The 17,474-nt window shown below is 41.9% G+C and overlaps 1 protein-coding gene across 1 annotated transcript in view; it reads right to left on the bottom strand.

Moving 5' to 3' along the window:
* The window catches only part of antxr1c (ANTXR cell adhesion molecule 1c), a 40,443-nt gene continuing 22,969 nt past the window's right edge, over positions 1-17,474 (bottom strand). Inside the window, 10 exon segments of the mRNA XM_063893760.1 lie at positions 1-2,511; positions 2,514-2,563; positions 2,565-2,727; positions 2,730-2,841; positions 10,033-10,113; positions 11,968-12,135; positions 12,224-12,325; positions 12,628-12,666; positions 12,838-12,933; positions 15,022-15,100. Of these exon segments, the coding sequence (XP_063749830.1) occupies positions 2,447-2,511; positions 2,514-2,563; positions 2,565-2,727; positions 2,730-2,841; positions 10,033-10,113; positions 11,968-12,135; positions 12,224-12,325; positions 12,628-12,666; positions 12,838-12,933; positions 15,022-15,100 (955 nt within the window). The 3' untranslated portion in view covers positions 1-2,446.

The following is a 17,474-nucleotide window of genomic DNA, read 5'->3' as shown; positions in this document are numbered from 1 at the left end:
GAAGCTTGGGATTCAACCTTTATTGATACTGTTTAGAAAAGTCATGTGAATCAATGAGACAAAATCATACATGTCTTTCATATCAGCTTCAGCACTGCTGCTTATACGTGTAAAAACCCACTGATTAACATGATGTATCTCCTCTTTATGAGGGAAGACATTGAGCTCCGATCCGGCATCAATGCTGCATTTATACATTCTTTCTGGAGTGTCAACAGAGGTGAAATGAATTAGCACATTGTAGAAATGTGAAAAACCTCTTAACAGCATTTCCTTTAAACCTTAATCCACCTCTTAAGTGCATTAATAAGTTGAATATCTACCAGCCATATTCACATACTCTGATCAGGACAGAAAAGGGTTTTGGGAAATAAAGTCCCGGTGGTAGATGTTACTAGAAGACCAGGATTGATTTTATCCATATCATATTTGCTTGTCCACCCGCTTTGGATGCTATCAGCTGATTAAATTGCCCTTATCAGGCCCTATTTGGCTCAATGGGTTGTTAACCGTCTTTACATCAACACTTTGACTGAAGTTACTTTACAGTACGTACATTTGTTAAGTTTGGTAACAAATGTACTTTTTAAGGTTATTTTTCCTTACCAAAGAGTGTTAATCATACACAAAGTGTTTACAAATTGAACCAACACACTCATGGAGGTGCGATTAACCCATTTTCCCAGCTGAAGGAACTATAAAAATAGGGAAAAACGGCTGAAAACGACCATTTAATGAGCATTATTGGAAATTGGAAATCATTTGAGACAGGTGGATTAGGGCAAACATTCCAAGGCATCACAATCCATTTGATTTGTTCGTAGCAACTCCTAACTAACCTGAGCTATATTGGTTAACAAGTCAAATGAAGTTAATTGTAAAACGTTAACGTGGAAGGTTGGACACTTTAATGAAGCAAACGCACCTTTTTTTTTTGTTGCTCAATTTTAAGGCACTTAGAGCGCTAATGAATGCATGTAGAAACACAACGGTATGCAACAATACTGAATGAAGTACATACAAAAAAAAAGTATAAACAAATGAACAAAGAGAAACCTCCAGAAGGCCCTGGATGTAGAAGGAATACCAGCATTTTTCAACTTCTTTTCCAGACACTAACGTCAACATTTTATGGATTCATTTAGGGCCCAATTTAGCATGTAGCAATGCTAACATGTACACTTGCTAGCGACGCTTTTTCACCTGCTAACAACGAGCAAAAGTGCGTAATGCATGCCAATAATGACACTTTTAAAAAGCGAAACATGAACAAATTAACTTTGACGAGTTCACAAAGGGGTTGTAAAACGCTGGTAAGCCTTGTATGATTTTAACTGGCTAGCTGTTGCATTTCTAAATTCTGTGCACAGTGTCCGTCTCCGTGGTTGGACACCTTGTCAATATTCAAGTACTCTCCTCTATTTCTCTGGGGAGTAAAATAAATTAGATGCTCTTTGAACTGCCCTGCAGTTGCAATGTGACCGGTGATGATGAACTGAAAACATAAAACACACCTATTGGTATCAAAGTACAGTATCCAGATAATGTATAAAAAATGTGATGAGACATGTTAACCTGATTGTTCAAAATCAATGTTCAAATGCTAACAAAAAGGAATACATACTGTAGTTGTCCAGCAGTCTATGTGCGCAGATACCAAAAATATATATTGCTGTATTTTAAATTCAATTAAAAGGAGAAAATCCAAAGCCTCAAAGATATCAACCACATTCAAATGCATCTCAAACACATATTGTAAAAGCATCCCTTCCATATAACATCTGTACACCTCCCTCTGGCTGAATGGTACACAAACTGGAACACAAAGTCATGTAACTTTAACATTTCTGTATCAAAAAGGTGGGAAATTCTTAACACTAAACATCGCAAAAAGCTTAAGAATCAATTTGGCACTGAAAACAATTTGACCATTAAAAAAAAAAAAAGCAAATCAGATATGATGTTATCCTAGTTCCTCAACACCATTATCAAACAGACACTTCTGTGAAACTACTTCCCAAAACCTCTGATTCACCGTCACAGCAAAGGAGAAATAAGCCAATCGTCCGTCTCAAGGTGCTGACTCGCATTTCTCTCAGCTCTTCCATCAATGGCCTCAGTAGTTGATAAAGACAACAAAGACATTTCATCCATTGCATCATCCATTGCATTCCTCTTCTTTGGACTTCCTGTCCCTACATGCTTTGCTGTCCAGCAACAATCATCCGTGATCAAACAAACCCCCAACATTGAGTAATATATTTCCCCAAATCACTGTGGGACAACATGTCAAATCAAACTTGGGTTTTTCCCAAGATTTGAAGGGCGACCTACTCTTAATTTTGCACAAAATAATGACAAAGGTATTTATACATTCTCCTTCTCCCACGTTTGTATGCTAGGTCGTAGACTAATACTGCTAAATGACTGCTGGACTTGACTCCCATTAAAGAAGACTGGGATAGAAGGTACTGCTGATCTTTGGCGTATAGCAGGAGTATCTTTGGCAGCGAACTGGCCAACAGAGCGGTAAGTCTGTGACGTCAAAGCGGGTGCGTAAGGGGGGTGGGAAAGGTTTGTGTTTGTGACTCAGGGTCGGAGGGTGGGCGGGGGGCGCGATGGCGGTGCGCAGGGAGGCCCCGGTGGAGTGCGGGCTGGTGGTGGTCCCGGGAGAACCTGTCCTGGTACCGGGGGTGATCTGGCAGGAGGGCTGGCCACAGTGGGAGACGGCGGGGAGGCCACAGGGCGGTAGTCCGGTGCAGGGGGGGAGGGTTTGTGGATCGGGGTGCGCGGTGCAGCCTTGGCTTCATCTTTCACTCTGGTGAAGTTGATGCATCGACCCTGAAGGAAAGGAAAGAGACAGAAGAATACATTGACTTCAACTTGCTTTTTGGTGGCTCTTGGAATGAGGACAGCCCGTTGTTCCTTAAGAACTTTATTCCGAACGTCCAAAAGAAGTCCTATTGGACCTAAAGCTCGCTTGTCTGGCAACCCATTAATTCAAAAACAAAGGCCCAGTGTTCTGAAACAAACAGGACCTTCCCATTCTGATTTTACCTCCAGGGTTGGGATCACCCGCTCTAATTAACCTCTGGTTGGCTAGTATTTGGTCCCTTCATTGGTTGGGTGTGATATTGGTAGGTGTTAGGTAGGTCAAACTAGGGTTGGGGTTATGAAGAGAGAAAGTCATGCTTTTTTCATATTAGAATATTTTTAAAGAATGAGCCTTTGGATCAATGGCCACTTCAGGCTGTCAGACAAATAGCCTTCGATCCAAAAGGACATTTCGGACTATTGAGGTTTGAAAACAATGGGCACTGCATCGTGGGATGAATCCATCTGCCTATTGGTCCACAGCTTCAGCTCAAACAGTAATATCAGATCAGGTTTTATGGTACCAAGGGTTAGGGTGTATGAGTCGAGTTGTAAAGTTTTAACAGTGTACCGTTGACTTATCAGGCTGTGAAACAGATTAATTGGTTCCGTCAGAAATCACATTTCCATCCTGAGCTGCTCGTAAAATATTACCACTAACCACAAGTTCACAGAGGTCTTTCTTGCCATAGTAACCCTACCCTGCTCTGTAGTTACAAGTGGTTTGCAGCCGGAGCGAAGTGAAGTAATGTTAATCCACTAATAACCAGTGATTGGAGCCACAGGATCAAGGGTTTACAGAGTGGAAAATGGGGGGAATTCATAAAGCTGTGTGGAATGAGAACAGCTATTTCCGACTTAAACGTTATGGACAAAGTATCGTAACTGAGGAAGGGGTTTTATTTACTGATGGGCGAGACGGGACCATATTCTGGATGTATCGTGTTGAGTGAAAGGAAAAGAAAAGGTCTTTGGAGATTAAGAGAGACAACAATACCAGAAAGAGAATATTTGCAGATCTACAAGATCCCACTCTGAACTGTTGCCCTCTACTCCAGCCAACCACTCTTGTCCTGTTCCATATACTCGACCCGAACGTCTCTAACTCTACTGCACAATCCCCTCTAAAATACACGTATTGGAGGGTCTCTCTATAAGAATACAAGGAATCTTCGTATCTCTTTTGTCTGTGAGTTTATTAACCCCTAACACAGGTTTACTGTTGGCCAAAACAAGAAAGAATGGTCACTCACACGTACTCCGTTAGCGCTCTCGTAGCATTCACCTGTCTCCCTCTCTAGGAACCTCCCCTCTCAACAACCAACCAATCAGAGGACACTCTCTCACTCACCTCACAGCCACAACTCACAAGAACTGTCAATCAAAACGTTCACTGACATAGATGAGAGTAACGCCTACGTCACTTCCTGGCTAAATTACGGCCCGCCCACTTTTTGGGGGAAAACATCCGCTTTCATTTGAATGGCGGTCAATACAGATTCTGAAGTTTTCGGCAATCACATCGAAAAATCACCCCGTTTTTAACTAGAAGAAGCCCAATTATGATGGTCAGATAGTTACAGTTTAAATTTATAATCAATAGGGAACTATGAGGATCTTCCTGGCGAAATGATGGCCCCGCCCACTTTTGGGGGGAAATAATGCATCAGAGTGAAAATTAAACTATCAATCGACGCTGATCATCGATCTCCAATGAGATTTTCTAATAGTTTGCCTGTCTGACCATCATCACTGAGCTTCTTGTAGATTAAAGAAAGCGCGGTTATCTTAATTAGTTGATGTGATCGCTGAAAACTTCACAATCTGTATTGAGCGCCATTCAAATGAGAACGGTTGGTTTCCCCGAAAAGTGGGCGGGGCTGTTCTTTCACCCGGAAGTGAGGCATGTGTTACCCTCCTCTAGTCTGTAAAATGTAAACAATAAAACACGTGAAAACATCAACATGATAACCAGTCCGTCACAATATCGTATTCATCCCAAGAGTTCAATTATCTGCTTTGAGCGAAAACAAAAAGTTGCATAAACAGAGCAAGAATGAAGCCGTGACCGACAGTTTATGGTCTGTCGCCACTTATCCAGTCTGGCATTCCTAGACGTCGTTTAAAAAAAACTAAAATATGAGATTCTTCTCAAATACTTTTGTGGCCTTTCTAACCGAGGGGAAGATGTGTACAGACTACATTTCTCTGGGAAACATGCACACACTCTCGCTGCACTTTGGCTTCATCTTCTTTGTTCAGTCTGGGTGACTAATGCTAAGCTAGGCTAACTGGTTGCTTGCTGTGGCTACAGATGTGAAAGAGGAACGAGTGAAGCTGTTCCTCTTGGTTTTCTAATTGAGTATACTGAGGCTTTATAACGTGCTTAATTATTCAACTGTACGATCTCATTGCAGGAATAATACTGTAACTGTACATTTAAAGCAATCCTTTGGTTTATTTTAGCATTGTTATCGTAGTATTTATTCAAATATACACATGTGTTTTTGTTGTTAAGTACACTTTGCACATTAATACTTTAACTTTTCTTGATGTTTACATGAATATAATAATAAACCAACTATTTCTGATCCTGATTATGATTAGGCGAGCAGGAGTTTTTAAAAAAAGGACTTGAGTTTAGCGCCCAGCTGCGGTTTGAACCCATGAACATTTCCCTGGATTAAAATAAGCCACACGCTCATTTTTTTCACACTGACCTCCTCCACTGTCTACAGTCTTACCAAGGTCATAAAATTGTCTAGGCCTGGGCAAAACGTATATGCGTGTGTGTGTGTGTGTGTGTCTGTGTGTGTGAGACACGTTGGTGGAGACAGCCCTGGAAGTTGTCTGCTTTAGGTATTACCTCATCTCTTTTAGCCAGTTAAATGCTTCCCTTGGGAGCAGTGTGCTTACAGTATGTGCATGTGTGTGTGTGTGTGTGTCTGTTTGTGAGAGAGAGACTAGCTCTACCTCGTACTGTACTCTGACGTCAGTGTAATGGATGTGGTTTGATGACATACACGCTCTCAAAATTGCTAACTTGGTTTCAAATGTAGATAACTTCATCCATGTGATCTTAACCCGGGGCTATCACTGCTGAATTATGTGGTTATGGATGTACACACACACACACACACACACACACACACACACACACACACACACACACACACACACACACACAAAACCACTGTGCTCTTTGTCATTCAGTGCAGAACCTATACTGAGCAAACAATACGAGGGGTTGTTGAGTTCATCGCTGGATAAAGGTGTGTGTGTGTGTGTGTGTGTGTGTGTGTGTGTGTGTGTGTGTGTGTGTGTGTGTGTGTGTGTGTGTGTGTGTGTGTGTGTGTGTGTGTGTGTGTGTGTGTGTGTGTGTGTGTGTGTGTGTGTGTGTGTGTGTGTGTGTGTGTGTGTGTGTGTGTGTGTGTGTGTGTGTGTGTGTGTGTGTGTGTGTGTGTGTGTGTGTGTGTGTTGGCGTGTGTTGGCTACCAAACTCTGTAATTTTAATAGTTCTGAATCAGAGAGTGCCGAGTCACGAAAAATCAGTCCGTGCCAGATTCTGGTATCTAGGTGGGGGAGAAGGAGCCACATGTGTGCGAGACGACGTCACCCCTGCAGCTTCGGGGGAAAAGTTTGGTTACACTTCACACAGAACTTGACGCAGACGCTACTCGCCGCAGTAATTGCAAAGCCCAAATGAAAATCTGGCCCAGAAATCAAACTGTGCTTCCTCTGAGACAAAGAGGGGACCGGTTTGGGAGAAGAGACGGCGGTAGGGAGGGTTTTCTGTGAGAGTTTGGGGTGTTTAATGTCCTAAATAATGTTGAAATTAAACATTTAAGACCAATTTTCACAGCTGTAATACATATTTAGTGATGACAGAGAGAGTTAAGTACCAAGGCAAATGTTTTCTTAAACTTAACTAACTAATGACCAATAAATGCATTTTTTATATGAATTTTTTGTAAACCCCTAAGAGAATAAAATACTTGATAATGAAGTTTTTCCTTATTTTCAGAATAGTTTCCAATGAAATTATAAAGAATAAATAAATAAATATAGGACTAGCCAATATTATGATCGATAAAAATATAGAAAACATTTAAGATTAGACATTTTAAAGATGGTTTTGAACATATATATCATCCTTTTGCCAACCCTAATCAAGTAAATGTGAGCATACTTAACCCTAATACTCAGTAAAGTACACAGCAGGATGATATCTTTGTTTTGGTGCATTATATTCATCAGTAATAACTTACTACAACTGTTTCTGCTCTCCAATGGCTTCACTGTACAGTAACGCAGCAAAGGCTATGAAAATTGAAGAAATCCAGATCCAGATTGGACTCGTGTAAGCCTGACTGTAGCAGGAAATGTAACCGAGAATTTTAGGGTAGGACTCCTAAATGAAAGAGGTTGACCCACACTCGTTTCCGTTCTTTATGTCCGAAATAAAACATTACACTAAACTGGAAATGAGCCGGCCTGCTGGATCGTTACAAACCACAGGAAGACTCGAGGAGGAGACGGTGGAAAAGAATCATTGCGTCATGTGAAGCTAACCCATGCAGCCAGCGCTAAGAGCTTAACTGGGTTAGAGAAATGTGTTGACTGAAGAAATCAAATCCAGCATCACACTGCCAGTTTGCTTTGGTGAAGATGTAATGGTGAGGGTCTGATTTGTCCCAGGCTAAAGCAAATCCTGTCTCCGGTGCCAAGAAAAAACAACTCTTAAATGTGGAATTCCCGTTAAAGACGGTCATTGGAAATATTCGGCTAATAAGGCACGAGTTTAACTAGTGCCTGGGACGGGCCCTCATCAGTGGGAGAGTCAAGGAGAGTAGGGATAAAAAAAGGGAGGAGGGCATATTGAGAGAGAGCAGGAGCGGTTTCAAAAAGAGGCGATTACAAGTCAGGATGGATTTGTTGCAGACTACAGTGATGTTAGCAGCTCTGCAAGGCTACACATGCTACATGCTACATGCTAACGTGCTCGCAATGACACGTTCAATGTTTACCACTGTCCTATTTAGCATTTTATTTTGAACATATTTAACATTTTCCTATCAAACAAACAGTAGTAAATATTCCTCATTATGAGCAAATCATGCCTGTGTTTCTGAAGCTAATCTGGCTAGCTACTGTATGCTAACGGCTTATATTTTTTCTGTGTGCTCAAGGACTTCTGGTGGCTGCAGGGATTCACAATGCTTTTAAAACCTTTTATATTAAATCATATATATCATATTTTACTGTGACAACTAGGCTAAAAAACTAGCTTTACCTTGTCTGTTGCAGGCCACATTTCGGGCCTTTATGTAGCTTAAAAAACAAGATTCAAAGATACGTTCGGTCTCATTTTGAGCTCGAGAATCTACATATTATCCCATACACAATATGTTATGATCCATTAAAGTAAGGTAGAATATAAAGTAGATTAAACCTTGTTTTTGTCATCTTTCCAGCCCTGTTTGACTGTGAGACGGTTGATTGAGTCGTTGTGTTTTGGGGTAATAATTAGACCTTTTTGGTTTGATTCTGCACCACTGAATGAAGTGCCAATCAGGATTAGTGAAAGTGGAAACAATATAATATCAGCCCAAGGTGTTACACATTCAAACTTTTCCTGAATGCGTTAGAGCGATTTAACATCCCTGGAGAGCTCTCTGTACTCGGTGAACTTCTTATCTGGAGCTTTATTAAAACAAAGGCTCCAGACATTAGAACTGAAACCATGTGGCTGATATGAGGAGAGGTTTTTTTTTACTATCCCTCTCAGACACGAACACATCGGGAAAAGCCTCCTATCGAGCAGCGAGGATGTGTCCGGCCGCGGCTCTGCTTTTTATCCGGTTTTATGGCGCTTAATGTGAAGCAGGTGTGAGGCTGGGTTATCGTGGTGGAGGAGAGCCAGAGGAGGTGTGAGCCAGCAGGGGGGAGACAGAGAGAAGGAGGGAGGACGGGATGAGTCATGAATGCAGATGACTGAGGCAGACAAAGGAACCTTCAAAACTCAGCCGTTTACTTTTTTTGTCCTTGAGATAAATATTTTCACCCAAGGATGTAGTTTCATTACCAACTACAATAAGGAAACTATCAATGTGACTTTCAATGCCAAGGAGAATTCATACCACATTATTTTACGAGGTTACAGGTCACTTAAAAACTAAAACCCCCTTAAAGATATGACCTTTAAGAGCTAAACACTGGTATATGAGATTGAAACATGAGTCTGTGCATCGCCTTTTTGTGATTGCGATAAATCAACAACGCCTCGAGGAAATGTCTTCAGATTTTGCACAAACAATGACTTTGACTCAAGTAGAAACTGGCAAGATTTTGGTTGTTAAAGTTTGAACGTCAAGGCCACCCAGGTGTGTCCCATTGTGGTAAATGCAAAATCTTTGAAACACTTTCTTCAAATTTGGCAACTTTCCTGTATGGCGGAGGCATGCTACCAAGCCCCCAGGAAGTGCTCCGGACTTTGAGAAAATATTGGCAGTGGCCAAACAGCGGGTACTACAACTTCCGCATCGGTCCGTGACGTCACACACGTGGCTCGGAAAGACTTTTTCCCATTGACTGACATTGGGAAATAGACGTCTGTAAATCGGTGGATCATTTGTTTCAAACCAAATAAACTACCCAGTATGAACCCTTTTATATCCCTTATTATAAACAGTAGGTCCTTAAAGTTGTAAAATGCTCTAAAAGCTAAATCCAGATGTATTTTCTCTCTCCATTCATTCTAGCGAGCCAAGAGCAGGAGGTTGGGGGCGGGGCTTAAGGGGAAACTCAACTGCACATGCTCTATGCTCTCGACAGCCAGGCATGATGGGTAATTTTTGACGTTTTGCTCTTGAGAATCTCCCGCCATTTTGTCTCGCTGTATCCAGTTCCTATTATACATCCATGCATTCAACCCCAAGGCAGCAATTGTAGTTAATTGAAGTCACCAGGTGTACTTAAGGGTTACGTTACAGGTATAAAACACTTCAAAAAAGACTCATTTGAAGCAGAAGGTGATTGGTTATTACATAAGATGAGTGTTTGTTTCTGTTGTTTTTGTGACTGCATGTGTAAGGACACCAGGAAGTATAGCCAGTGCTAATGCTAGTGCTAATTGATATACTAATAAGAAATACTCACATTGTCCCCGGGCTGGGGTCTCATCAGGGACACCTGGTCGTAGCCGCGGCGAAACAGCGCCAAGATAGCATCCAGTTTCCCCTGAAGAAGAAGAGGGAGGAGAGGTTAAACATCTGGACACCGCCATCCATTATTCAATCAATCTGTATTAATGCTATTTCTGGATCAGGAGACGGTCGGTCTGTGGTTCGGCTCCTCTAATGTGAGAGAGTGAGCAGGTTTTTAAACCCAAGCAAACACTACAGCTGCTGATTCCTCTGATCGGCTGCTTCCTCTGATGAGTCACCGCACAATGTTTTGCTTCACGTCTGCTGACACGGAGGGTTTGGATGTTTTGAAGTGGGGTAATGTGAGGCTCTTATCCATAGCCACTGTATGAACTATACAAGAAGGGAGAAACACACACTGAAGGTGCTGCTGCTGACGGAAGAGGCAGCAAAATGTTCCACTTAAACTTGCCGTCAATCAGCCTTTTTGGACAGGGAACTGACAGTAATTGTACCTGGGAGTTACTGGTAGACTGTCGCTTTCATCTGTGTGACTTTGGGGTTTGTTTTCAACATAGAACAGGTGAGGACCGGTACTGTACATCACAATAAATACAATAAAAGCAGGTATAATGCATATAAGAGGTCAGACATAAAGTAAGATATGATTTAGATCCTAGAAGGTTATCAGAATGCAATTCCTCCAAATGTTTATCCCGCTTTTCCTTTCCAGACTCCTGAGCCTCGGTGGCCCCTTCTTCAGAGGAAGGAAGTCAGTATCTTAAACCAACAACAACAACAACAACCCATTAAAGGATCCTCAACACGTTCACTAGTCAGCGTATAAATTACCTACACTAGCTAGGATGTATTAGCAGTGTATGCTATGAATCACTGCGGTGCTTTTCTGCAGTCCTGCCTGTGTCATATTTACAGCTGTGAGGTAGCTACAGATAGCATCGAGTGCTACTGATGAAGGGCCAGTGTTGCTCCAGCTCTAATTACTCGTCTCTGTCAGCAGGATATCGCTCTGTGTGCACATTGATAGATGCTAAACGTTTGTGCTTATGCAACTCTTTCTGCACAAATATGTCCCGAATAGGCTTTATCCCTCCCTGCTGCCTTGTGAAAACTCTGGTGGTGCGTTTCATGTTGTTGAGGGGTTCGCTGTGGGTTGAGAATACTTTGCCGCTCCACAGTTATTTGTAACTCAGTGGGGAAAAGCTTGAAAAATGCACAGTGGTTAAACTATAAACCGAGAAGCATAAATACATCTGTCTACTGTGGAGGCCTTCTCTCAGATAGTCGGAGAACAAGTGCCCTGTTTGCTAAATATCCAGATAGTTCAAAACTGTTTTAAAGAAATGGCAAGACTTCCTAACGTAGCAAAAGGAAAGAAGAGGAGCAAACGTGTGAAGTATCTTACTGGAAGTATTTGAACGCCAAAGTACATAGGGACTTGAAAATGATTGATTAATTTATTCAGTTATTTTATTTTATTTTTCGGTAACTTTGATTTTCCTTTGTCACTTGAAAAGTTGTAGGTTTTTTTTGTTCCTCGGTCTGAATCACTGATGTGTGTGTGTGTGTACTACTGGTAGTTATATAACCATTTAATACCCTTCCCATACGTGCGATATTGTCTGTATTTGGGATTTTTGAGACCCTAGCCCTATAGCCTCTAGGTCACAGACTAACATTGATCAAGAGTTCAACATTTTTATTACATTTATTGACATCACCGTGTTTCTATTCTGGCTCTTTGATTCTTTGTTATTGGTATCACACACACGTTCTCTCTGCGCGTGTGTTTCTTCCCTTGTCACTTGATATGTTGATTTTTGTTCATGGTCATGATGTGTTATATATAACAGCCATTATAGATATGTCAAATAATAAAACAAGTGTGTGTGTTGTTCCTGAGGGAATCGGAGAGTGTGTTTTTTACCCGGATGGGCGAGTACCACTTCCGGTCCTGAGGCGCCCTCTTGTTGTGAGGTTTCTTCGGTTTGGGTTCGTACGGCTCGTACTCTTGCTCTGGCATCTTCACCACGGCGTTCTTCGGCTTCTCCAGCTTAGCTCCCTCCTCGGTGGAGCCCTTCCCTCCCCAGCGCACCTGCAGGTGGAGAACAGTGCGTGAATATAATGCAAAATCGAAGCAGTGAAGGTCACATAAAGGGTTTTAGTATGTATCCTCTTTTCACCTCCATCCTCTTGATCCCCCCGATGCCTCTCCCTCCGTAGTAAGAGGCATCCACAGTCGGCCATTTCTTCTTGGGCATGCCGTCTTCATCATCCGAACTCTCCTGAAACACAAATGATGACATGACATTTAGTAGGGTGTGTGTGTGTGTGTGTGTGTGTGTGTGTGTGTGTGTGTGTGTGTGTGTGTGTGTGTGTGTGTGTGTGTGTGTGTGTGTGTGTGTGTGTGTGTGTGTGTGTGTGTGTGTGTGTGTGTGTGTGTGTGTGTGTGTGTGTGTGTGTGTGTGTGTGTGTGTGTGTGTGTGTGTGTGTGTGTGTGTGTGTGTGTGTGTGTGTGTGTGTGTGTGTGTGTGTGTGTGTGTGTGTGTGTGTGTGTGTGTGTGTGTGTGTGTGTGTGTTGACTCACAGGCTCAGGAGGAGGTGGAGGAGGAGGTTCTTTGATCACCTGAGGAACAATAAGAGATTGTTTAGCCTCTCACCTCAGAGGACCTCTTAAAGGGTTTAATGATTCCTTTAAAGGGACCCCTAAAGTGCTTTTGAGTTTGAAGACAAACCCCTTTGAAGCTCGGGGGTAATTTAAAGTGTTCTCTTCCTGCTTGTAGTTTACGTTACTCACCACGGTGCAGCAGAGAGGCCAGAACCACCACATGAAGAGCAGGGCGAGCAGCAGGAAGAGAACCAGCAGCGTGACCAGGAGGATGGTCCCGTCAAACTGTGGACACACAACATCAGAACACACACTAACACACACGCACAGTATAAATGCACCAAAACAATCACTACCTGCACACACATGCACCCAGCTGGACGCAGGTTTGTACTAATTTGATCCTCCAGCGATGAAAACTATTCATTTTTCAGCTGATTAGTCAGATATCTGTACTAATTATCTATATTTTGGTGGTCAAATTTACAGATGCTATTTCTTTGACTGATATGATGTCCGATATCGAAGGAATTATAATCGCATTTTCATCGAATGTAATCTGTAAAATTATATATTTTTTGCATGTAAAGATACTTGATTAGGTCTGAATGATACCATTTGTAAGATAGGACATCTTAGCAGCCCCACAACTCTCTATTTTGAAAAGAAATTACACTTTACTTTACAAAATCGCACCTGTAATGATTTGAGTATTGCATTTCATATTGTGAATTTGATTGTATTCAGGTTAATCTTGCAAAGAAAGACAATGTGATTCGTCCTGACAGACTTTAAGTAATTGCAAATCGATATGACAGAGAAATTGCATTGGTGCATCTCGAATTTGTGCTAAAAAAGAAAGTGCCAAAGAAGTAGAAAAGGGGACAAAATAAATTGTAAAAGTCAGCGTAGTCAAAGTAAACAGGAGAGGTAACAGAGGTAGAAGTAGTATTAGAATCAGAGGATGTTGTTTGTCCAGTATAGTAATACTTTCTCTGTCCGTTGTGGCGTTAAATGCTGTTTCTGTTGTTCTCTACGCGGTGTTAGTGTAAACTGTGTGATCCTCCTGAATGAATCCATCTCTGCTCTCTTGAAACCAGACGAGACATGTTTCCCATTACAGCTCCACAGCGCAGGATCACATGTGGTTACACTCTCCCCTATCTGTCTTGTGGGCAAGGACACAGTGGGGACGGGAGGGGGCGATTCAGGGTCCGTGGTAAAGAGTCACTACTTTTAATTCTCAGAAATGTCCCAATCAGCAAGTTTTCTGAAACTTTTAGACAGAATTAGTAGAGTAATGGTTCAGCAAACCGCTAACGGTGACCACATCTGCATCCTGTCACTGCTGCACATACAATGCATGTTTTTCTAATGCTATATTTCTAGTGCACATTTTGTGGGCTAACTACAAAGGGTAAATCTGCTTTAAATGGCACTTTGGGAGGGTTTGCAGCAGGGCATACCCATCATTTATTGTCAAGCCTCCCTAGGGATGTTCAGCCTATATGGTTTAGCTTAGCGGCGTGAGGCGGCTAACTGCAATGGTATGTCTGATGGAGCTCTGTACATCATGGACCACAACACAGGGTTCTCATGGAGAGTGATGTCACATGGACAGAGGGCAGAACCTCTACAAAGACTGGGTGTCAAGCTGCTCCATATGTTCCAGCATGTATGTTTTATCTTGGTAAATATCTTTAAATTGCAGCTTGTTTAATTTTGGTTAACCCTGCTTCACGCTGACATATGCATTTGTAAACCCTGAGGACTATAAGAGCATCTCCCTCCTCAGCAGGTAAAATGCAAATACAAAAACGCTGCAAGAAGCTCAAAACACAACGGAAACCAGGGGACACTATAAAGTGACGCACACAGCTGGGACCGGAGCGCTTGGTGACGTTCAGGATCGTAAAGCTGGATAACTGTCTCTGTTGTTGGGACCCAAATTGTTTAATTGTTGATCCCATGATCTTACTGCAGATCTGATGTAAGCTAGCAGCTAGCTATCGTAGCTACTCGAGTCATTTCAATGACATGTGCATCACTTTTTAGTGTCCCCGTTTCCGCTGTGCTTTGAGCTTCTTGCAGCAGTTTTTATTTGAGGCCTTTTGTTGATTTTTTTTTAACATATTTTGGAATCCATAACTCATTATTTTGTTCTCCTTCTTTTGAGGGTATACATGTGTCTTATAATATAGTCTTTAATTAGACGACACAACACTATACTCAGGTAGGCCTATAGTTTTTTGCATTTCACAACAGGAGGGGAAAGATATCTGACAATTTTGAGGATCTTTGCAAACAGTACTGATTCATTCTTGGATGACTTTGCTAAACCACACATTGAATGATAGTAAAGCTTCCACTTACACACTCTGTGGTGGTGATGTGCACATTGCTGCTGATGAAGGACAGCCCGTCGTTCATGCTCACTTGCAGATAAATCACCCTGAAAGAAAACACATGTATCAGCACCAGTCAGAACTGCTTTGGGATGCAACAACAAGCATGTTTGAAGCCGTTTATTTAGACTGAGGCGCTTCCTCCCCAGGTTTGTTTGACTAAGAGTGATGTAGTTTGAACTCGGGTTCACTTTGTATCACGTCACTAAAACTGTGAGGTAGTTTGTTGGAAGTGAAAATGTAATCTGAACCAACAGGAAACAACCAGAGGACACGAGGGACTCGAGGAGAAGAACAAAGAGAGGTCTGGATTAATGGTAGGACCCAGGTTTTACTCCCCAGATCTCCAAATCGGCATCCAATATATTATCTACTTGTGATGACTCGAGTGGCTTTTGTTTACGAGCCCCGTTTCACTTGTAATTGAGCAATCTGAGCCCAAATGAACCAAACACAAAACGTTTTTCCACCGTGGTTAAAAACCCCAGAGGAGGAAAAACAAACTGAAGGTGTGATGGTGTGAATTGCCCAGACACACGGCAGGCACCACGGCCAAAGTGGGATGGATGCACTTCCATAATAAAATGGAAGTGGAAGAAGATGTTGTTTTTTATGGTTCTGGGCAATTTGTGGGTTTTTCCAATTCATGAGGCCGTGCTAATTTATCAGGAATGTGAACAATCCCTGCCCTCACGCTTTGAAATCTTACACAATCTCTACTCACAGCTGCCAAATGTCCTTCTTTATGTAATGTAAATTCAACCAAAGTATAACCTCTGTCCTCTCGACATGTCTCCATGCTCTTTATGTTTCTCATCCTGCCTGTGCTGCAGCACCTCTTTTCACCCTCTGTCTGAAACCAGAGCCCAGTCTGCGCTGATTGGTTAGCTGGTCCCGCCCCTTAGCCTTATCACATACAATATGTTGGAGCCTCAGCCAATAGAACCGTTGTAGTGACATAGTGATGTCACTACGGAAGTAAACAAAAGAGTTTGGGATTGGAGCCTTTGCAAACCATTTACATGCACTAAAACCTGTATAAGACTCTACAGGAAAGGGAAACCCCATAAATGCATTAGAGTTACACTTTAAGAAAGTAACAGACAGTGACACAAAGGGAGTAAAGAATGAAAAGTGAAAAAATAAGGCTTTTTGGGGGGATTTTAGACTTTGCAGAACATTTACATTCACTAAAACCTGTATTACACACTGCAGGAAAGCCCAAGAAAGCAGAATAGGGCCTCTTTAAAATGACAATACTCAGGTAAAGTACAAGTACCTTCAATTAATACTGCAGTGTGGGTAGATATACATTCCGCCCCTGCATCTTAATGTTAAGGGTTCTCAAAGATTGGTCCATTTCAGAATCATTGGAGTCAATTTGAGTTACTTTTTAAGACCCTGGGATGATTGATCTCACAGTACTGCATCGTATCATATCACCATATATGTGTTTTTATATTATGAAGTATATTATACTAGCACACAAGTGTTGCTGCTTAACTAAGACCCTAGCTTAGATCTGAGATGTTTTTTTGCCGCTTGAGGGTGCATCAGAAACATGAACTTGAGCGTGCTTCTACTTTATCTTAAGGACTGTTTCAGTGTCTCAACCCCAGCTGGTTGTTGTCAGAAAGGTATGTCTGCTGTTGACGTTGAACTTCAACCACTTCTCTCTCCTCCCTCCTCTTTCAGAAACCAGACAGACAGCTCTCTGAGTATAGGTGGGTTTATCGGTCAAACGGTCTGCTGCTTTTCCATCTGCCAGACCTCATTTACATCCACCTGGACTTCCACAGAATGAGAGATGGGGGGGGGGGGGGGGTTAAGTGCTTTTCATCAACATGTTTTGAAGATCTAGATGGGAACAGGCTCCAGAGGAGGTCACATGACATTCTTGGAATTGTTTTTTCCAAACTCGGAGGAGAGGAGGGGATTATGAGGACAATCAAGAACAAGAAAAAAGAAAACATAGAAGGAGAGGAGGGGAGGGAGAAGTACTCAGGTCTTGTACTTGAGTAAAGTAGAAGTACTCAGATCTTGTACTTGAGTAAAAGTAGAAGTACTCAGATCTTGTACTTGAGTAAAGTAGAAGTACTCAGATCTTGTTCTTGAGTAAAGTAGAAGTACTCAGATCTTGTACTTGAGTAAAGTAGAAGTACTCAGATCTTGTACTTGAGTAAAGTATAAGTACTCAGATCTTGTTCTTGAGTAAAAGTAGAAGTACTCAGATCTTGTACTTGAGTAAAGTAGAAGTATTCAGATCTTGTACTTGAGTAAAGTAGAAGTACTCAGATCTTGTACTTGAGTAAAGTAGAAGTACTCAGATCTTGTACTTGAGTAAAGTAGAAGTATTCAGATCTTGTACTTGAGTAAAGTAGAAGTATTCAGATCTTGTACTTGAGTAAAGTAGAAGTACTC

This window comes from Eleginops maclovinus, chromosome 10 (genome assembly GCF_036324505.1).
Source record: "Eleginops maclovinus isolate JMC-PN-2008 ecotype Puerto Natales chromosome 10, JC_Emac_rtc_rv5, whole genome shotgun sequence".
Lineage (NCBI taxonomy): Eukaryota > Metazoa > Chordata > Actinopteri > Perciformes > Eleginopidae > Eleginops > Eleginops maclovinus.
The sequence above is the reverse complement of the archived record's forward strand: the minus strand, read 5'-3'. Positions and strand labels throughout refer to the sequence as shown.